General features: G+C 45.6%; 3 protein-coding genes across 7 annotated transcripts; 2 read left to right on the forward strand and 1 right to left on the reverse strand.

The window, feature by feature from the left end:
- Ndufa2 (NADH:ubiquinone oxidoreductase subunit A2) lies at nucleotides 1–2,322 on the forward strand. Its single transcript, XM_004841893.3, has 3 exons — nucleotides 1–209; nucleotides 329–435; nucleotides 2,128–2,322. Exons 1-3 carry the CDS (start codon nucleotides 103–105, stop codon nucleotides 2,217–2,219), a joined length of 306 nt encoding a protein of 101 aa, XP_004841950.1. The 5' UTR covers nucleotides 1–102; the 3' UTR covers nucleotides 2,220–2,322.
- Nucleotides 1,543–11,308, reverse strand: Tmco6 (transmembrane and coiled-coil domains 6). 5 transcript variants are annotated; one of them, XM_004841895.4, is made up of 12 exons: nucleotides 11,075–11,308; nucleotides 10,837–10,946; nucleotides 6,716–6,831; nucleotides 6,427–6,610; nucleotides 6,109–6,213; nucleotides 5,857–5,942; nucleotides 5,526–5,642; nucleotides 5,212–5,323; nucleotides 4,915–5,101; nucleotides 3,517–3,611; nucleotides 3,047–3,214; nucleotides 1,543–1,811 (listed from the first exon to the last, which is right to left on the reverse strand). In XM_004841895.4, exons 1-12 carry the CDS (start codon nucleotides 11,157–11,159, stop codon nucleotides 1,617–1,619), a joined length of 1,560 nt encoding a protein of 519 aa, XP_004841952.2. In that variant the 5' UTR covers nucleotides 11,160–11,308; the 3' UTR covers nucleotides 1,543–1,616. The 5 variants fall into 5 exon arrangements, with proteins under 5 accessions (XP_004841952.2, XP_004841951.2, XP_004841954.1 ...); XM_004841894.4 differs by having other exon boundaries at nucleotides 3,047–3,238; XM_004841897.3 differs by lacking the exon at nucleotides 1,543–1,811 and adding an exon at nucleotides 2,393–2,785.
- Nucleotides 11,309–20,407: 9,099 nt separating this feature from the next.
- Cd14 (CD14 molecule) lies at nucleotides 20,408–22,010 on the forward strand. The gene is made up of 2 exons (XM_004841891.4): nucleotides 20,408–20,649; nucleotides 20,739–22,010. Exons 1-2 carry the CDS (start codon nucleotides 20,647–20,649, stop codon nucleotides 21,885–21,887), a joined length of 1,152 nt encoding a protein of 383 aa, XP_004841948.1. The 5' UTR covers nucleotides 20,408–20,646; the 3' UTR covers nucleotides 21,888–22,010.
- Nucleotides 22,011–22,168: the final 158 nt, after the last annotated feature.

Consider the following 22,168-nt stretch of genomic DNA (forward strand, 5'->3'; position numbering starts at 1 on the left):
GGCTAAGCTCTGTCCCGCCCCTCAAGTCATCCAATCCACTATTGGTCCTGCTGAAGAACTTGGCCGGAAAGCCTGGGTTTGGGATTTCAGTAGTTAGTGGAGATGGCGGCGGCAGCGACTGCGGCTGGTAGAGCGGTTGGGGCAAAGCTGGGCCTGCGTGAGATTCGAATCCACTTATGCCAGCGCTCGCCCAGCAGCCAGGGGGTCAGGTGAGGCGCGGCGTGGTGAGGCGGGAGGGTTTCGGGACGCCGAGGTCAAGACCTCGACCTTCCGATGTTTCGAGAAGCCCGCGTCCACTGTACGCGCAGCGCTCTCTCTGGCCCCGCAGGGACTTCATCAAGAAACGGTATGTGGAGCTGAAGAAGGCGAACCCTGACCTTCCCGTTCTAATCCGCGAATGTTCCGATGTTCAGCCCAAACTCTGGGCCCGCTACGGTGAGTGCAGTGCGCACGGGTTCTGGTGAGAAAATTGTCCACACAAAAACCTGTGGAGAGACTTGATTCGTATTTAAACCATGCTGTTTCCGATGAAAACTTCACATTCGCGGGCGTGATGCTTTGTATCCAGGGTGGCATCTGTACAAGCTCTGGCCTGGACTTGCGTAGGATCCAGGAGTTATGTAGGTCAGAATTGGCTTCAGGAGCCTGGTGTGGTGGCGCACGCCTGTAATCCCCGCATTCGGGAGGCTGAGGCAGGAGGATTGCCATAGTTTGAGGCCAGCCTGGGCTACATAACGAGATTCATCTCAAAAAAAAAAAAAAAAAAAAGACTCCAGGTAAGAAAAAAAACATGCCATTCAGTTTCCGTCTGTGTAGGTCCTTTCAAATCACCTGTGGCCAGTGCAGATGTAGGTACTGAGAGTCTGTATTGAGCACTTAGTGGTAGGCCCTGTGCCGATTTGCTGCCTAAATCTCATTTAATCTTGATTAATCATGAGGGGTGGATTGTTTTTTCTTCTTTTAGAGATTCGAAAACTGAATCATAACATTATGAAACATACTTAAACTGTACAGCTAGTGTGAAAGAGGACTGAGCCTTTACATTTGTCCTCTTAGCATCTCTCAGACTTCCATAGCTGACTCCTTATTACTGTTCATTGTCATTCGTATCTGACTATATCTCACTTCAGCTTTTTGGGGGTTTTTTTGTGGTACCAGGGATCTTACTGAGGACCTTACGCTTACCAGGCAGGCACAGCGCCACTGAACTATATCCCTGGCCTATGTCTCACTTTAAAAAGGCATTCCCTGACTAGTAATGTAATATTGTCACAGCTCCTTTATCATATTCCAATTTATCACAATCTGAACATTTCTTATGCTTCCTAACATGTAGTAGGTATGCAATAGATGTAGTTACATGCAGTAGGGTTTTATTGTTTTTCATTACACTGTGCCCTTGGAATGTCTGGGGATGGGAGAGTGTTACACCTAAGGCAAGTTGGGTGTAATTGGACATCTGCAGTATGTCATACACAACACATACATGATACACTAATAACTGGAGAAAAGGTTCTGTCCCTTAAAACCAGGAGACTAAAAGAGGAGACACACAGGTAACTTTATTGTGCCATATATTACATCAGATGGCCTGTGAGAGCCCAAAGAATGGGAACCTACCCAAGGGTAGGCCTATGTAATATACCGCCTACCATGGTTAATAAAAAATGTCTATAGTGACCATTAAAGCCTCCCTGAAACACCTTTCTTCTCCAAATTCTTCTTGGACCTAGGCTTCCTTGGTGTATTTTGAAACTTGCTGGATTAAAGGCTGCACCTGCCTGGCAAGAGAAAGGTCCTGAGTTCAATCCCTGGTACCAAAAAAAGAAATGCAATAGATTAATTCTAGCCATACCAAATTCACCTCGATCTTAATCTCTTTACTGTCTTTCCCATTCTAACAAGACTTTTTATTATAATTTGGTAGCCCCAAACTGGGCATGGTGATACTTACCTATAATCCCAGCATTCAGGAGGCTGGAGAGGAATGAGTTTGAGTTTGAGGCCAGCCTAGGCTATGTAGTGAACTGAAGACCACCCTGAACTACAGAGTGAGACCCTGTCTCAAAAAAAAAAAATTGGTAATCCCATGGTGCAGAGTACATATTTTGTAATCTTTCTTCTCAGCATTTGGCCAAGAGAAGAATGTCTCTTTGAACAACTTCAGTGCTGATCAGGTAACCAGAGCCCTGGAAAATGTACTAAGTGGCAAAGCTTGAAGCCTTCACTGAGGATTATGACCAAGAGCCCCAGAAGCCAGAGCTCTGCTAGATAGTACAGTGAGAAAATGTGTCTCTTCCTTATAAAGTTTGTGCTGTAAAATGCTGTTTCAGGGTGTTCTTTTCCTTGTTTTACCCTCTACTCTTTATTGTACAACCACAGGACAAAGCAGTTGAATATAAAAATAAAACTTTATTCTTTTTCATCAAAAGCCACCAGCTGACCAGGATGGGGTTGTGGTGGGAGAATCCAAGGCCCCAGAATAAATGCACTGTATCATTTCCCCTCTGCTCCTGTTTGAACAATCTGGTAAGAGGAGGAGCTAGGATCCAAAGGTTTTGAATAACGTATGAGAGCAGAAAGTAAGCTCATAATGGTCCTCATTTTCCTGAAAGAAAATGAGCCAAGAAGCTGGTGAGATGTTAAGAGTGTGTGACATTAAAAAGCCAAGTCAGCAATGAAGAGCTGTCTGCTGGACAGCATGCACTCGATCCTGAAGCTGGACTTCCTCCTGATGCCTTTCCAAGGCCTGCAGCCCAGATAGCTGCAAGAAGGCCTGGGCAGCCTGGGGGCAGGAAAGAAAAAGACTCAACACCTGGGTCCCTGTGCCCTAAGACTCATTCCTCCTAGCCTCGTGGATTAGCCAACTTCTAGGTGAACTCCTGGAAGAGGGTTCATTCCTAACAAGATGATACAAGTTCCAACATACAACCCACATGGGCTAGCGCAGCCTGGAGAAATATCCATAGATGGGACTGGAACAGAAGGCCATAGTGACTTTAGGAACTTCTGAGCAGGGGAGATGAGGCCAGGGCCAGAAACCTACCTCTGGCTGATAGAGGAACAGCAGCTGTAGCAGCTCCAAACTCTGGCCTACTACATCAGTATCTGACAGGGCCACTGTGTTTAGCAAGCAGGGAAGCAGGGGCCCTGGCCACAGCTGCTGGCAGTAAGCTGGACCTTTCTCTGCAACATTGCACAGAACTGTGAGCACCTGCAGAGAGACATATATACAATCCTCCAAAGGAGGAAAAACAAAAGATGATGATATGCAGTTCAGGCCCACACACCATGCCAAACTCTTGTAAGCACATTCTTTAATCCCCACAACTAACTCAGGTACTTTTACCCCAATTATATGTGAAGAGGCTGGCTGGTTGATTTGCATGAGGAAAATAGTAATCTAGGAAACGACACCTAGACTGTTCTAGCTCTCAACAAAGAGTACTTCTGAGAACTGAAGACTTGTTTACTCTTTTAACAAGCAGGTCTTAGACTCACAACTCCAATACATACCAGTACGGTCACCACGTTAGATAGTGACAACAGCTGTAAGAGGGGTTCAATCAGGTCCAGAGAGAGCAAAGAAGTACACAAAGTAGGACTGTTTGCTGGAAAGAAAAATGTCAATATGGAGTACTTTATACTAGGGCCTGAACTGTTCCCCTCAATGCTACCCACCAAGCCCTAGGCCATGAGTAAGCATTTCTTGTATCTAAAGGTGTAGACCCTCGTCAGTCCAGAGAAGAAATCACTGTTCTCCAGATGGTTGGTCTACAGGGCCCTATGAACAAAGAATACCTGTCTCTGCTGATGCTAACTCACTCCTACAGCATGTGTCTCTTGAGTTCTTCAGTCCCCACCCTCATCATAAAGCCCTTAAATACTATTTGGTGTCCAGGAAGACAAGAGTATCAGAGACCTCTTTCACTATGACTTGGAACTGGACCTCCCTGGATTTCTGACAGGGTTTAGAGAGGACAAGACTCCTGAGATACCTACCCTGTCAGCAGCCCTGGAGCCCCTTGCCCTGGCCATTCTCCAGCCCCATTGGAGAAGTTTCATTTATACTCCTGTCTCCAAGAACTTCTAGCTCTTGGATCCGGCTACCACCAGGAGACTGAACAAGCCAAAAAGGGAAAGATTTTGTATTTGTGGCAGGTATGTACATTCACTCAACAAAATACACATGTACCTGAGGTGACTGGTTTATGTGAACATATGCATGTGCACATACTGGTAAATTCAGCAGAACAATGTGTGTGTTCTACCAACATTCCTTGGTGTGTCACACATGCATGCATCCACGTTATGTGTGGGTGTTGCTAACTGCACTTTCAGTCTCCTTCCTCCAGGGACCCCCATGAAGTTCGAGGTGGCCATCTTACCCCAAAATCCTGCACATTGACTAGGTCAGGCAAGGAGGCTAGGTTTGCAGAATAGTAAGAGCATTTTCATCCTTAAAGGATTTTCTGATCAAAATATTCATTAAAATATTTCACTTCAATGGAGTGTAATTGAATAAAGCTTCTTAGACAAGGCTGGGGAATAAGCAAAGGGTAGGAGGGTGTGGGGCTAATACTGTATCTCCCTATACCCTGAGCTGTTCTTTTGCTCTACCCTGAAGGAGCTCAGGTCTGAGGAATTTACTTACTGGGAAAGTGCCTCTCCAGGGAGTCACTTCAGGGCTCCAGATGCCCCCCTAGATGGATGTGAGGTGGGAGATGTAAGTAGGAAGGCCTTTAATGACAGGATTCAGTAGAGGTAGGTGAAGGACCTCCCTCAATCCAGACTGCATGGGCCCCTCCACCTTTCTGCATTTTAGTCTCCTAACAGCTTCATTCCCTCCTGCTTTGGTTTTAATATTTTGATGATGTTGCAATAAAGGTCCAGGTCTGGACAGGTTGTACATACCAGTGAGATTGTTGAGGAGCCAGAGGCCCTCAGGAAGCAGGCTGGGCTGTTTCTGAAGGAAGAACTCAAGTAGGATAAATAAGGCTGCCACAATACGTTCATCTCTGAGCTCCATTTGCCCTCCCACATCCTCTGTGGCCACCTCTGCTAGCAGGTTGCTTAGACACCGAATCACAGGGCATGCAAGCTGCAAAGACAAATTGAGGATCAGGTGTAAATAAGACAGGGTTACTGAACACCAGAAGAGCAGAGTCTGAAGAAACGTCTCCCAGATTTTGACCTGTCCTTTTCACCTACCAGCTCCAGTCCCACATCCTCCGTTCTCTGGACCACCTCAGCCAAGTCCAACAGCAGCAGCACCAGAGTAGACAGAGCCCCATGAGTGATAAGGAGGGCATTGTTGACCTGGCTGGGCAACGGGAAGCAAACAGTCAATGGCAGTCAATCCCCCCTTTAAGCTGGGAAACTGCCTAAGTCTGTGGGTTCCCTGGGGAAAAAGAGGACCACAGAGGAATAAAAACACTATAGCAATTCCAGAAACTGGCATTCAGAGACCTAAGGTGACATGTAAGGCAAAGATCTCTAGCATTTTCTCAAGTGGCCTGTGTTACCTGCAGATGATATAGTGAAGGGACCATGCAAACTCCACAGCAACCCCAGGGTTCAGCTTTGGGCCTGGTTGCATCAATTGTAACATGTGCTGGAGCAGAGTAGAATCCAGGATATGGCTGTCAACAGAAATACAGCTGTGAGTAGGAACCACAAAGATGCCAGTGGCTCTTCCCAGATCCTTATACCAAGGAGAAAGTGTCCAAATCCAAAGCTCCTCCTAACTAGATACAGAGTTAAAATGTGCAATAGCTTTGAAAATCAGATCTTATCACACCATGCTATTAAGAGGTTCAACGCTGGCTGAATGTCCAGAGACATAATTTTACTTACGGAATGATCTTCTCTGGAGCTTCCTTAGCCTGCAGAAGCTGGGACAAGGTGTATCCGACAGCTTCCAGCACAGCCACATGGGGGGACTAGAAGTAGACAGGGTAGTGATCTGACTTTGGAAGTTGGGTCATAAGGTCACTTGAGACTTTCAGCCAACTGGCATGGAAGTGGGAGCGACCTACTCAAAGCCAGTGAGGCATGCAAGGGGAGCAAAGGACGGCTTGCCCAGGGACAGGGAAGGGAGGCACTCACCTGAATGCAGGAGGCCAAAGCTGGAACAATGCCCTGTGGCAGGAGGTGCCTTCTCACAGCCTCACTCTCCACAATCAAGTTCCCCAGTGTATAGAGACACAGCTCCTAAGAGCAGGCAACAATAGCACTGGGCTGGGCTCACCTTAAAGCTCACAAGAGAGTGATGAAGAATATATGCACTGCTGTGGGCATCAGGGAAATGCTTTTTTATTTTTTATTTTTTATTTTTTCCTTCCACTTAGCTGCCAGCTCAAACTAGACTCAAAAGCACTATTTTAAAATCTAAGCCCAAAACAAAGTAGTAGGGACAGGGCTTACTATGAAGTCTGAACTGTGACCGGAGAGATAGATGAGGAGGTAGGAAGTAGCTGGCAGGCAGGCTTCAGCCACCGCAGACTGCTCAGAATGAGAGAGTTCATGAAGACACCGAGCCGCCTCAAGCTGCAACAGGGCCCGGTTGCAGGTCAGGAGCCCAACCAGGATCCGCATACTGCCCTCCATCCTACATGATCACACACCAGAGCCCTGATAAGCCTGTGGTCCAGTCCCTTTACCTTCTCCTGTCCCCTCAGAGCGCTGGCCAACCACTTATACCACCCACACTGACCAGATGAAGGTTTGCTGTGTCTCAAGGTGCTGCAAGCCTCGACGAAGGCTGACCAGAGCCTTCTCTCTCTCTTTTTCATCCGTTCCCCGCTGGGCCAGTCGGAGGAACTGCTGGATCTAAAGCTCAGGACAGAAGAGAAAAGGCTCAACAGGAAGTAAGTTCTGTGTCCCTCTGCCCACTTCACCTGTGGGACCTCCAATATCACACCATCTCTAGAACTTGCCATTAATCCTAATACAGCTAATAACCACCAATCCTGCAGGGGAGCACACAGGTAGGGAATCAGAGCTAAGGACTAACACCAGCCCTGTCCCTTACTCTACAAAGTTTCCTCACCTGAAGAAAGAGAATGATAGTGTCTACCTTCTTATATGAGTGTTTCAAGGATAACATTTAAACTTCTCAGCCTGGCAAACCCTACTCTCTAGACTAGTGATGGCAAACCTTTTAGAGAATGAGTGCCAAACTCCAACTCAAAACCCACTTATTGGGCCAGGGATTTAGCTCAGTGGTGCCACCACCTTCCTCGCAAGCAAAAGGTCCCGAGTTTGATCCCAGGTACCAAAAAAAACCAAAAAACAAAAAAACCACTTATTTATCACAAAGTGGCAACACTGCAAATTAAACCTAAATACTGGGATTTTAGTTTAGAAAAAAACAACTCTACCTTAACATCTTTTGTCTTAAAAGAAAAACACAATTAGAGAAAGACATAAAAGGAATAAAGATAGGAAAGGAAGAAATCAAATTGTCATTTTTTGCAGATGACATGATACTCTATTTAGAAGACCCCAAGAATGCCACGAAAAGTCTTCTAGATTTAATAACCAAATTTAGTAGAGTAGCTGGATACAAGGTCAACACACAAAAATCAATAGCTTTCCTCTACACGAACAACAGACTCACTGAGACAGAAATAGGGCAAACAATTCCTTTCACAATAGCATCCAAAAAACGGAAATAACTAAGAATCAACCTAACAAAAGGAATCAAAGACCTCTTCTCTGAAAACTATAGCACTCTGAAAAGAAAGATGGAAGATGATGTCAGAAAATGGAAAGACAACCCCTGCTCCTGAGTAGGAAGGATCAATACAATGAAAATGGCCATACTTCCAAAACTGCTCTATAGATTCAATGGAATCCCAATTGAAATCCCAGCAGCATACTTTACGGACCTTGGGAAAACAATCCAAAAATTTATTTGGAACAAGAAGAGACCCAGAATAGCAAAAAAATTCTAGGCAACATAGACATGGCAGGGGGTATCACAAACCCCAACTTGAAACTATACTACAAAGCTACTGTGATAAAAATAGCATGATAATGGCAAAGAAACAGTCCTGAGGACCAATGGAATAGATTAGAAGATGCAGATACAACTCCAGATACTCAGCCACCTCATCTTCGACAAAGGAGCCAAACACCCTCACTGAAGGAAAGTTAGCCTCTTTAATAAATGGTGCTGCAGAAATTGGGTTTCAACTTGCCAGAGATTAAAACTAGACCTATATCTCTCACCATGCACTAAACTAAAATCAAAATGGATTAAAGATCTAAATATTAAAATAGAAATCCTGAACCAGCTGGAAGAAAGGTTAGGTAGAACTCTTGAAGACATCGGTGTAGGAAAAGATTTTATGAACAAAACCTCAGTTGCTCGTGAACTAGCACAGGATCTCTTCGTATTAAAAAGCTTCTGCACAGCAAGAGAAACCACCAGCAGTGTGAAGAGACAACCCACAGTGTGGGAAAAAATTTTCACTTGCTATTCCTCAGCCAAAGGTCTACTATCTAGAATCTACAGAGAACTTAAAAAAATCAGACCTCCCAAATTTTAAGACCCAGTCCAAAAATGGGCATCTGAAATGAACAGACATTTCTCAAAGGAGTAGAAATGGCAAATAAACAACTGAAAAAATGTTCAACATCACTGGTCATTCGAGAGATGCAAATGAAAACAACGCTGAGATTCCACCTCACTCCAGAAAGAATGGCTGCCATCACGAAATCAACCAATAAAAAATGCTGGCAGGGCTGTGAGGAAAGAGGAACACTGCTCCACTGCTGGTAGGAGTGTAGACTGGTGCGACCACTGTGGAAATCAGTATGGAGATATCTCAAAGAACTAGGACTGGAAGTCCCATTTGACCCAGCTATTCCCCTGCTGGGTATCTTCCCCAAAGAATTAAAAGAATCATACCACAGTGATATATGTGCACCCATGTTCATAGCAGCACAGTTTGTAATAGCTAAAACTTGGAAGCAGCCCAAATCCCCATCAACTGGAGACTGGATAAAGAAAATGTGGTTTTTTTATAAAATGGAGTACTACTCAGCCATAAAAAATAAGAAATTAGAGACATTTATAACTAAATGGATGCACATTGAAGCAATATTTTTTTTTTTTTTGGTACCAGGGAACGAACTTGGGACCTTGCACTTGCGAGGCAGCTGGTGGCACCACTGAGCTAAATCCCCGGCCCTAGGCAATACTCTTAAGGGAAATAAATAGGACACACATGTATAAATACAGAATAGTTTCTCTAGGGTGAGAAACTGAAAGTGTAAATAAGCACTAAAAGGTATAATAGATAATGTGAAATAGAAGAAAGGGGGCAAAGGGGAAGGGGAAGTGGGAGAGGTAGGGGAAAGGAAAGAAGGGATGGAATTAATAAGAAAATGAAAAAATGGAAACAAAGTCTTTGTAAATAGGGAGGGATGGAGGGGTTGAAGGGAGGGCAGGGGAAGGGGGAAATAAGAACCAAGAGAGATTATGTAAAGGTGCAAATTTCCAATGATGAATGTCATTATATTGTATACCTAAAATGTACCAATAAATATAATCACCTGAAAAAAAAAAAGAAAAACACAATTAACACAGGTTCCATAGGTTCATCACCTCTGCTCTAGACATTTCCCCCATACAATCTACAGCCCAGCAACACTCAGCATAATATGACTTGTATTTTAACGCATCCAAGCTTTTGCACATCTATGTCCCCTGCCTGGTTTACCCTGTCCAGATTCCCACTCCCTTCAACTATCTGCTCATTGTTGCCTCAGAAAAGTTAGCTCTTTTAGCCTTCCTTTGGCAGACTTAGAGGACTTTCTCTTGTGCCTCATGTTTCCTTCCATCACGTTAGGTGGTAGCAGAGCTGTCTCCCTCACTGGTCTGTGAGCACTTCAAAGAAAAGAACTATATTTTCATCTCTTTGTACCTTAATGCCCTGCATAATGTCCTGGCATAAAGTAAGCACACAATAAGTAGTATGGCCTAGGCATAAGTGCTGTGTAAAATGAATATGTAAGCACAGGCAATACAAACACAAGGTATATCTAATGCCTGCTGGACGTATAAACCTTTTTATGTATTCATCCAATAAATAATATTCTATCTATTATAAAATAGGGTCTCAGTTATCATGGAATTAAAAATCTAGGGCTGGGGATTTAGCTCAGTGGTTCCACCGCCTGCCTCGCAAGCGGAAGGACCCGAGTTCGATCCCTGGTACCAAAAAAAAAAAAAGAAAAGAAAAAGAAACAGGCTGCCAAGACAATACCAAAAGGGATCCACTTTGGATGAGGCAAATCCAAAGACCTTGAGAAAGCAATGGGAGTTAGAATGTCGTTCTAGGTAATGAACAGAGACTGGCTGGTATGAGTCAGTTGATAAGGTTAGAATTAGACACAGGTTAACCAGGGCTTTGCAGGTCACAAGATTTTGGTCTCTGTTTTCAAAATACACACTGAAGGTAACAAGTGTAGAACACTTTAGTAACCAACTATAGAAATGACCCCTGAAAGTATAGCCTTAAGTGTAGAACCTTTTAGGAGGTTGCTGTAGTATCCAAAGATAATGGCTGCGGCTGCGTTGGCGAGTCGTGTAAAGAATCCAAGAATTCGTTAAGAGGCAAAAAAGCTACAACTTGATGGACTGATGTGGGGATGAGGGACAGAGTTGCACACGATAATTTCCCCATTTCTAGCTTGGCCCACGGGACGTACGGACGTGTTAAGCGCCTCGCGTTCAGGTCTGGGGCAGACCCCGAGCTTCCTCGGAGGTCTGGAGCCAGGGAACTTGGACTGCAGTGCCCACCCCTCCCGGAACCGTCCGCTCACCTCGGCTTCCCCGAGAACGGCGGCCGCACCTTCCCCAGCGGCTTCCTCTGGAGATTCTCTCAGCAGCCTCTTGCTGACCAGTTGCTGCTCCCTCCGCGCCTTCCGCAGTGCTGTGGACAGCGCACCCCGATCGGTGTCGGGCAGGCGCCAAAGACCCAGAACTCACAGCTTTGAGCTCGGCGTCTCCTTTCCCCACCTCCGACCGCCCGATTTCCCGGTGGTCCCTCCCTGACCGTACCGGCCTCCTGCTCCCGCCGGCGGCACCGCAGCTCCTCCACCCCGCAGGCCACCCGTCTGAGGTGGCTTTGCCGCCGACTCCACATGGTAAAGATGGAAAAAATTGGTAGGGAACTCTAGCGCCGAAACGACGCCCGAACGCGCGGAAAACCGCAGGACGCAGAAAACGGCAGGAAGAGCGCAGCCGCAGCCCGAGGGGCGGGGCGCGGCGTGCAGTGTGGTTGGAGCGCAGCACGGCGAGGGGAGGGGCGGGGCAGGACAGGGAGGGGAGGGGGAGGACGGGGGCGGGGAGAGGCGGGGCGTCCCAAAGTCTACCCATTTTACTGGTGAGAAAAGTATTATTCCGGGTGAGTTCCGCCGCCTGCCTCGCAAGCTGAAGGTCCCGAATTCGATTCCCGGTACCAAAAAAAAAAGGAAAAGCATTATTCTACTGTTATGCACAAAAGGAAGTTCCCATTACTTTTGGGATAAAGTAAGTGTTTCACCAAATGCTGAACACCACTACTTTACCGGGCACCAGAGAAGCACTAGTGGAGAGGGAGAATAAAAAAGTGCTCCTCGCCCACAAAACCCAAACTGTTGCAAACTAATGTCATTCTTGATTTCCTCTCCAGTCTAAACTGGAAGAGCGCCTCGTCTCACTCATATTTTTTACGATCTCTTTGGGTTTTTTGTTTGTTTCCTTGGTTGTTTGTTTTGAGACAGGGTCTCGCTATGTAGTTCAAGCTAGCCTTGAGCTCACTATGTAAGTCCAGGCTAACCTCGAAATTATGGCAATCCTCCTGCCTCAGCCTCCTGAGTGCTGGGATTACAGGCCTGTGCCACCACACCTGACAATCTCTTTGTTCTTTAAACTAGTTTTCTACTCACTCCACCCCTTTTTCACAGGCTGTTCACTCTGCCTGGAGCCCTGTTACTGCCTTCTACCAGCAACCTTCCCTTAACATCATGGAGATTTCAACTCGGATGTCACCTCCACAGAATCACCTGACCAATGCCCGTCCCCCCCCCCATCTACTTCCTCACAACCCTTTTCACAGCTGCCACCAAGTTACAGTGTAATTGTTTGATGTTGTCTCCTCCCATACCCCTTCCCAGCTCCAAGATGGCAGAGTCCTGGAGGCCCTTAAGAATTTTTATTGGAGCCCTCTGATTTTTACAAAACTATTATTTAGACAAAGGTACAAGTAAGGAAAAAGAATTGTTCCTCAAATCATCTTCCTTCCCTTGAATTGAATTCTACTCCTTGAAGCCAACCAATAAATTCTGTAATCTCTTCCACTAAATAGCCACAGACCATCATCTTATCCTCCACACATTTCTCCAGGCCCAAAATCCATTTAGCCACTGGACAGCCGTTAATTGAGCACCTGTTACGCACCATGCAATGACTGACTGGCGTAGGGCTGTTCATGATTTCTCATGCATCAGGCTGCCTTCTGTTTTGTTTTGCTTTTGGTACTGGGGATCGAACTCGGGTCCTTCCGCTTGCAAGGCAGGCACCGGAACCACTGAGCTACATCCCTGGCCCCAGGCTGGCTTCTTAAACCCACATCTTACCCTTGGAAGGGAAGATGAGAAATTCACAGGCAAAAGGTGTCTTCTCCCTATGTCTCCTCAGACAGTCACAACTGCCCAAACTGCCTTTCTTTACTTACTTGTCTGGCAACACTGTTAAGCCTGTAAGAAGCTACCCCATGTCTTGTCTTCTATAGGGCTGGCTGTTCCTTTCTCTGGAACCTCTATGAGCCCTTGCAGAACCACCTCTGTAAGAGGCCTCTTCACTATGGGCTGTATTTCTGGGTTCATATTTGCTTTCCCCACTTACTGGAACACTTGGGGGACTATGGCTTGATCAGGATTACATCGCAGAGCTTCTCTCCAAATGTGGAATTTGGCAGACAAATGATAGCTGTTTTTCAAATCACTGTGTGAGTTGGGGATCTTTGCAGAACCATCATTGCCCTTGGCTTGGACCTCCCCACCCAGGATCCTTCCCCCAAGGTAATGGTTTTGCTGAGGAGCCAGACTTTGGTGGCTCAAGTGCTCTAAATGTAGAGGCTTTAAGGAAGAAGAATAACAATCGAGACTATCTTTTTTTTGAGGCAAGGTCTTCCTTTGTAGTTCAGGCTGACCCTGAACTCACTAGGTAGACCAGGCTGGCCTCCAACTCTTGAGATCCTTCTGCCTCAGCTTCCCAAGTGCTGGGATCACAGGCGTGCGCCACCACACCCGGCAAAGCTATCTTCAATAATATGGCTGTGTGGTGATGACTTTACTTACAGAAAGGTATACTATTATCTCAATCTTACAAAGCAGGAGCTTAGAAATGTGAGGCCCAGAAACTTGCCCAGTTCTCAGAACCTTAGTGACAGAGCTGGGATTCCAACCCTGGCTGTAAACTTCAGGGTAGTGTATTAACCCCAGGCTATACTCACATCTTGATCCTCAGGGATGTCACAGTGGCCTGGCCTTGAGGCATGGATTAGGCTACTAGGGCACACCCACCAGGACCCACAGAGGCAGTTTGGATGATGCTTCCTTCTTTGGGTTGGAGGCAGATGTGCAGCAATTCCCCAGTTAAAGAGTAAGTGTGAATTTAAAAGATTTTCAAACTGTGCATGGTGGCACACACCTGTAATTAATCCTAGCACTCAGGATGCTGAGACAGGAGGATTGCTACAAATTCAAGGTCAGCCTGGTCTACCTAGTGAGTTCAAGACCAGCCTAACCTACATAGCAAGACTATGTTTCAAAAACAAAAACAAGAAGCAATTTTTGATTTCTCCCTACTCATTCAGAGTAGCTGTTTGTCATCTCTCTTTTGCTCCTTCCCCATCTTCAAATAAATTATCTTCTTTTATTTTGAAAAAAAAGAAAGAAAGGAAAAGATTTTCAAGTAGCTCTTTTCCCCAGATGTCTAAGTGTATGAACCTATTATAAATGCATAGCCCTACTCCCACCTTTTGGAACACTTGCTTCTTTTTCTTGGCAAAACAGGTGATTTACTAATTAATTTTTTTTTTGTTTTGTTTTGTTTGTTTTTTTTTGGTACCGGGGATCGAACTTGGGTCCTTGCACTTGCAAGGCAGGTGGCGGAACCATTGAGCTAAATCCCTGGCCCCCTAAATTTTTTTTTTTTTTTAGTACCAGGGATAGAACTTGGGTCCTTGCACTTGTGAGGCAAGCAGCAGAACCACTAAGCCAAATCCCCTGCCCACTAATTAATTTTTATTCAAGATAGGCACGGCTCTTCCTTCCTAGGACACAGGAATCATACTTGGGACAGAGCAGGAGAGGGCAAGGTGCAAATGGGAAATGACTCTTCCTGGCTAAACTGAAGGCTGGAGTTGTCCCCAAAGTACCAGCATGGAAATTCTGGTAAGGGAATGTCCAAAACTGTTTGGAGATAGGACCAGTTGAGATTCTAAAAAAGAAAAAATTGGGTAGTTGGGGTGGCACACACCTATAATCCCAGCACTCTGGAGGCTGAGGCAGGATCGCCATGAATTTGAGGCCAGCCTGGGCTACATAGCTAGACCCTGTCTCAAAAAATCAATCAATAAATTTTAAAAGAAAAAAAGGAATACCAGGGTGGTCAGTCTAAAGCATTTATTATCTACAAAGTAGGTGCAGTGTCCTCATGAGGGACAGCAAAAGAAAGATGTTCTACCTAGGTATGTCATAACAAGGAAGTCAGGACACAGAATTTACATGAGGTTAAGGAATTTGGCTTAGGGCCAGGGCTAGTCTCTTTCAGTGTTTTGGGAAACCACCTAAATAACTTTATCAGTGCCTGGAAATTTTCAACACCATGGCTTTAGTTCAAGACTGCGAGGGGAAACAGAACACAATATAAATACCCCAAAATAATAACATTCCTGTACACCAACAATAAACCTACCAAGAAACAAATTAGGAAAACAATCCCACTCACAATAGCTTCAAAAGAAATTAAATACTTAGGAATTAACCTAACCAAGGAGATGAAAGACCTCTACAATGAAAACTATAGTATCCTGAAAAAGAGATTGAAGAGGACATCAGAACATGGAAAGATATCTCCTGTTCCTGTATGGGTAGAACCAATATTGTAAAAATGACCACATTATGGGCCGGGGATTTAGCTCAGTGGTTTCGCCGCCTGCTGCGCAGGCGCTAGGACCCGAGTTTGATCCCCGGTACAAAAAAGAAAATGGCCACATTACCAAAACTAATATACAGATTTAATGCAGTCCCAATCAAAATACCAATAGTATTCCTCACTAAAGAAAATAATCCTAGGGCCGGGGATTTAGCTCAGTGGTTCCGGCACCTGCCTCGCAAGCGCAAGGTCCCAAATTCGATCCCCGGTACCAAAAAAAAAAAAAAAAGAAAAGAATCCTAAAAATCACATGGAACCAGAAGAGACAAAGAGAGCAAGAGCAAAAGCTATCCTGGGCAACAAAAGCAAGGCCTCGCAATACTAGATTTAAAGTTACATTACAGGGCCGAGGATGTAGTGCAGTGGTATAGTGCCTGCCTGGCAAGCATGAGGCCCTGAGTTCAATCCCCAATACAAATAAATAAATAAATAAATAAATAAATAAATAAAGTTATGTTACAAAGCTTCGGTGATAAAAACACCACGGTGGGGAGGACGGACGCCCTGCAGCCACCAGCCAAGTGATAACACCCAAACACCTGCACCATTTCAATTAAAAAGCAGCAGCACCCCAAACCTTATTAAACATTCAAATAGAAAAATTAAGATATTCAAGGCAAAAGAAGTGTTTAGACAGACTGTCTGCTTCAATTTCCCTGTTAAGCTGGGAGGTGGCTGCTCCGAGAGAGAGAATGACGGTAGATTCCATAAATTAACTGAAAATCCCTCTTCTCCGGAGCGCAAGTTATCTCTCCGTTGCCTGCAACTCTGATTTAGAATGGGAGCCGGCTTGTTTACGGGTTTAATTAATGCTCCTTTTCAAGCAGGGAGGAGGGGAAGGAAATGAAGCGATAAACAGGTGTAGAGGAGCCTGTAGCAGCGCTCACGGGGCCGGTGGCAGCCTCATCAGGCTCCACTGGGCCTGACCCCGCCAGTGAAAAAGGTAGATGGCCCAGCTGGAAACGCAATAGGGAGCAGTGCCCTTAGATCCCCACAGTCCTATGGAGAAGGGGATTCCGTTCTAGATAAAGTCTGGCTGTCCTGAGTTAAAGGAGAGGAGATCTTGCCATCTGGATAATGCCACAGCAAGTTGTGGTTCAGGTGAAGATCTTTTCCCTTGGGCCTAACTTGACCTCCAGGCTGCCAAGGCCCGGAGAACCTAAGCCAAGGTTTGCTGTACCCGACTGGAGCAGCGGTTCTTCATCATTCTCTTATCACTGATTCACCTCATGGAAAGGCTTCTTGGGCATTCAACAACTGGTCAAGTAGCACATCCAAGATTTGGAGACTCACAAAAAAGGATGCTTCTTGAAGTACACATAGGAATGGAGTGGAGTAGACAGCTGCTTTTTTGCTGAAGTATAAGTTCTTTATTTATTAATAATAATTGTGGTGTTGAGGACTGAACCCAGGGCCTTATGCATGCTATGCATGTGCTCTAACACTGAGCCGCACCTCTAGCCCTAAGGTATAGTTTAAAACACCTACTTTAAAAGCAAGCACTGAAATTCTTTCCTCTTCCTTCTCCAAATACCATTCCTCTTCCAACTCTGTCCTGCCTTTAGCCCCTCTCCCTTTAGTTTTTCAGCCTCTGTACCATTCAGCACCCACCACCAATTTTTTTTTGTAATCACCTGGCTTCTAGTAACAGAAGCCAGCCTCCATGAGAGGATTAGCTGCTCTATATGCAAAGTGTATTTCCTCTTCATCCAAATTCCATGTTGCTAGGCTGAAGGACCTCAAAGCATCTGCAACATACTTGGTCAAAGTACACAAGACTTACAAGAGCCTGAGAAGCTTACCACATGGAATCCTCTCAAACTAATAATCTTTAAATACTTGTGTAAGACATATTAAGTGGGGCAGAGCCATGTTGATTTATTTTTTTTTATTTTTTATTTTTTTTGGTACCGGGGATCGAACTTGGGTCCTTGTGCTTGCCCAGCAGGCAGCAAAACCACTGAGCTAAATCCCCGGCCATGTTGATTTTTATTAATAAATTATATAGCTCTTATTCAAATAAGAGGTTGATTTCATACATACTGAACACATCTGACACACCTTTGCTCAGAGGCAACCTGTTGAATCTTCTTGATTTTTAGTTCTTCCAATGGATCCAGGGTTGCCAGATTTTTTGGGGGGAGGTTACAGCATATCCTGGCATGTTTGAATTTCAGATAAACAATGACTATGTCCCAAATATTGCCCAATCTATTTTATTGGGCAACCCTAGGTGGATATCCCATATAATCCACAGAGTCATGTACCTTATACCTCTGATGTACTCACCAATTTCTTCATTTGCAAGCGTTTAAGGGAATCAACTGTGGAATTCTCTGAGTGTGAAGAAATTTCAATGTTCAAAATGTTGGTGTGGCTGTGGTGAAAAAAGGAACGCTCCTACATTGTTGGTGGGAATGTAAACTAGTACAACCATTATGGAAATCAGTATGGAGATTTTTCAAAGAACTAAAATAAGAAATTCCATATGACCCAGATATTCCTCTTCTAGGTATCTTCCCCAAAGAGCTAATAATATCAAACTACAGCAATACATCCATTCCAGCACAAATCATAATACATAGCTAAATCCTAGAAGCAGTCTGTATGGCCATCAATGGATGATTGAATAAAGAAAATGTGGTATCTATATATAATGGAATATATATAGGCTATAAAGAATGACAAATCTGAGACATTTGTAGGAAAATAGGCCCACCTGGAAAATATAATGTTGAGTGAAATAAATAAGACAGACAAGTTGAAATAGCATATGGTAGCTCTCATTTAAGTGAGGCAAAGTACAAACAAAGAGAAAAATAAAGAACGGATAGAAACGAACAGATGGATCTCTTCCAATAGAGAAATGGTCCAAGGGAACAAGGGAGAGGAATGAGGAGAAGGGCAAATAAGAAGAATAAAGATACGCCATGTACCTAATAACCTTAATGAATATAAACATTATATGTCATATTATGAGCTAAGATTAATCAAGAGGGCCTGGGGATGTAGCTCGGTGGTGGAACACTTACCTAGCACACAGGAAGTCCGAGTTCAAACCCCAGAACCACCAAAGGAAAAAAAAGATAAAATGGCTCCTTATAATATCAACAAGAATGAAAATTAGAATAGAGGAATTTGAGGAGGAAGGAGGGGGGTGAGAGGCAAGAGAAAGGGGATTAAAAAAAAAAAAGAAACAAGCTATATTATGTACATGTACCCACTCCCCAAGGTGATTGTAAACTGCATGTACTGCAAACATGTACTAATAAAAAAAAGTTGAAAAAAAAAACCACCACAGTACTGGCACAAAAACAGATGTGTGGGGCCAGAGATGTAGGTCAGCTCACTGTTCCTGCCTCACAAGTCCAAGGTCCTGAGTTCAACCCCCAGTATCAAAAAAACCCCAAAAAACCAACAAAAGACCCCCAGATATGTGAAAAAAAAACCCCAGATATGTGGATCAGAGGAACAAAATAGAGAATGCAGAAACAACTCCAGGCACATTCAGCTATTCAGCTATCTGATCTTTGACAAAGAGGCCAAAAACATGCTGGAGAAAAGATAACCTCTTAAATGGTGCTGGGAAAACAGATTATCTACATGCATAAGATTGAAGCTATACCTATATCTCTCACCATGTACTAAACTAAAATCAAAAGGGTTCAAAGACCTAGATACTAAAACAGAAACACAGAATCTGATGGGAAATAAAGTAGGTAAAACTCTTGAAGACATAGGTATAGGGAAGGATTTCACAAACAGAACCCCATTTGCACAAGAAATGACATCAAGAATCAACAAATGGGATTATATCAAATGAAACTTCTGCACAGCAAAGTGAAGAGGCAACCTACAGAATGGGAAAAAAAATTAACCAGCTACTCTTCGGACAGAAGACTAATATCTAGAATATATAAAGAACTCAAAAATATTAGAACCCACCAAAATAAAAGATACAATCAAAAGATGGGGAATTGAGGAGCCAGGCATGGTAGCACATGCCTGTAATCCCAGCTCTCAGGAGGCCAAAGCAGTAGGATTGCTGCGAGTTTGAGGCCAGCCTGGACTACATAGTGAATTCAAAGCCAACCTGGACTAATCCAAAAAATAAAAATGGGAAATTGAAATGAATAGCACCAGGCATGGTGTTACACAACTGTAATCCCAGCACTCAGGAGGCTGAGGCAGGAGGACTGCCATGAGCTCAAGGCCAGGCTGGACTACTTAGACCAGCTTGGCCTACACAGCAAGACTCTGTCTCAAAAAACAAAAAACAAAAAAAGATAGAAAGACAGAAAGAGAAGAAAGAAAGAAAGAAAGAAAGAAAGAAAGAAAGAAAGAAAGACAGAGAGAAAGAGAGAGAGAGAGAAAGAAAGAGAGAGAGAAAGAAAGAAAGGGGCCAGGGATTTAGCTCAGTGGTTCCGCTGCCTGTCTCAAAAGTGCAAGGTCCAGAGTTCGATCCCCAGTACCCCCTCGAAAAAATAAATAAATAAACAAACAATAGATTGGGCCCTTGCCTTTCTCCTGTAAAATGATCCTTTCATGTGTGTATGGGCCATTGCTTTTCACCTGTAAATTGAACCTTACTTTCTATAAATTCACAAATTCCACAGAGTTCCACCTGCAAATTATATAACTATAACCAGCCACAGATCCTAATGCACTTCTTTTTTTTTTTTTTTTTTTTTTTTTTTGGTACTGGGGATCGAACTCGGGTCCTTGCACTTGCACAGCAGACAGTGAAACCACTGAGCTAAATCCCCGGCCCTCCTAATGCACTTCTTGAAGGCCCACACTCCATTTTCTTCTAATGTACTTCTTTAATTCTGCCTAATAAGCCCTTTTATGCCTTTCAAAAAAAAAAAAAAAAAAAAGACTGAAGGGAAAAACACAGCTGGCCAGTTCATAATATCTCCCACCAAACATCCAGTTAAATACCTGAGGAAAATCTGGGGTTTGGATTTGGTGAGCAAGAGAGTAATAGTGAGCAAAACTAGGAAAAAGTGAAGGAAACCAATCAGGCTGAGCCGAAGGGGTATAGTAAGGTATGGGGAGCAGGGTACTGGGCTAAGGCACTGGGGATCCTTGTTTCCCCAGATTCAGCAGTCGCGCCTGGGACATTTGAGTCATCCTGACTCTGCGTGCCACCAAGTGCCCTAAATACCCTGAAAAACCCTTCCTGCTTTGGTCACTCTCCCCACAACAACCTTCATTGCAACATTTCATAGAAGGGAAGCGAGGGAGGTGGTTGGAAGAGAGGTGGAGAAGTGACCAGACTTCACAGGAGGAAGTGGTGACATCTAGGGTTACATAAACTCCTAGGGGCTGCCCAAGAGAAAAGCGCAGCGAGCCTGGAAGAGGAGGGCGCCGCAGTACGGGGAAAAAAGCCAACCCTTTCCCAGAGCCACTCCGGGAACTCCTCGACCATGGTGAGTATACGGTCTCTAGGTCCAACTAGGGCTGTCCGAGGAGGTCCAGGGGCAGGCTGGGGCTTGCCCTGACCTCCGCTGTCTCGCAGGAACTCGCTCCCGGCTTGTTGCTGTTGCTGCTGCCCCTGCTGAGCGTCTTGGCGGACCCCTCGCCGTCGCCGCCGCCCGAGCCCTGCGAGCTGGACGACGAGGACATCCGCTGCTCCTGCAACTTCTTGGATCCGCAGCCGGACTGGTCCAGCGCCCTCCAGTGTACGGTGGCCGTCGACGTGGAGATCCGAGCCGGCGGCCGCAACCTGGAGCCGTTTCTGAAGCGCGTCGACCCCGAGGCCAACCCGCGGCAGTACGTGGACCTGGTCAAGGCTCTGCGCGTGCGGCGGCTCACGATGGGAGCTGCGCGGGTCCCCGCTCCGCTCCTATTCGGCGTGCTGCGGGTGCTAGCCTATTCCCGCCTCAAGGAACTGACCCTCGAGGACATAGAAGTCACCGGCTCGCCGCCGCCCACGCCTCTGGGACCCTCCGGGCTTGGGATCTCCAGTTTGCGCCTCCGCAATGTGTCCTGGGCGGTCGGCGGTGCCTGGCTCCCCCAACTGCAGCAGTGGCTCAAGCCCGGCCTCCTGCAGGTACTGAACATTGCCCAAGCACATTCGCTTGCCTTTCCCTGCGAAGGGGTCCGCAGCTTCCCAGCCCTCACCACCCTAGACCTGTCTGACAATCCCGGGCTGAGTGAGCGCGGACTGGTCGGGGCTCTTTGTCCCCACAAGTTCCCGGCCCTCCAGGATCTAGCGCTACGCAACGATGGGATGGAGACTCTCAATGGCGTGTGCGCTGGACTGGCGGCGGCTGGGGTGCAGCCCCACCGCTTGGACCTCAGCCACAATTCTCTGCGTGCTACGTCAAACGCTGGAGACCCAGAGTGCGTCTGGCCCAGCTCGCTAAACTCCCTCGATCTGTCATTTGCTGGGCTGGAGCAGGTGCCCAAAGGACTACCTGCCAAGCTCAACGTGCTGAATCTCAGCTGCAACAGGCTGAATAGGGCCCCACGGCTGGATGAGCTGCCCAAGGTGGGTAACCTGTCACTGGAAGGAAATCCTTTCCTCCTCACTGGAGCCTCCTTCCCCCAAGAGAACACTATGAACTCTGAATCTGGTGTGGCTCCGGCTTGTGCACGTTCACATCTGGCAGTGGGGATGTCAGGAACACTGGCTGTGCTCCAAGGGGTCCGGGGCTTTGCCTAACCCAAGGGAGAAGAATGAATGTCCTGGTTCGGGAGCACCATCACTGTGATCAGGACTTGATCGACCAACCCTCTGCCTCACCTTTATTAAAATCTTAAACCATGGGTCATGTCATTCACTCAACCTTTGAGTGGGTGTTTGCTGTGTTCTGGGCTCAGGGCTGGAGAAGGAAACCATCTTACTTAACCTTTCTTCACCCTGAATCCCTAGAAACCCTGTTTGCCCAAGAAAAGAACTGCAGGGGCAGAAGGGACAAAGAAATGTTACCTGGTTAATACTGC

This window comes from Heterocephalus glaber, unplaced genomic scaffold, assembly GCF_053883595.1.
Source record: "Heterocephalus glaber isolate CG9 unplaced genomic scaffold, H.glaber_assembly_v1.0 deba00001465, whole genome shotgun sequence".
NCBI classification, from domain to species: domain Eukaryota; kingdom Metazoa; phylum Chordata; class Mammalia; order Rodentia; family Bathyergidae; genus Heterocephalus; species Heterocephalus glaber.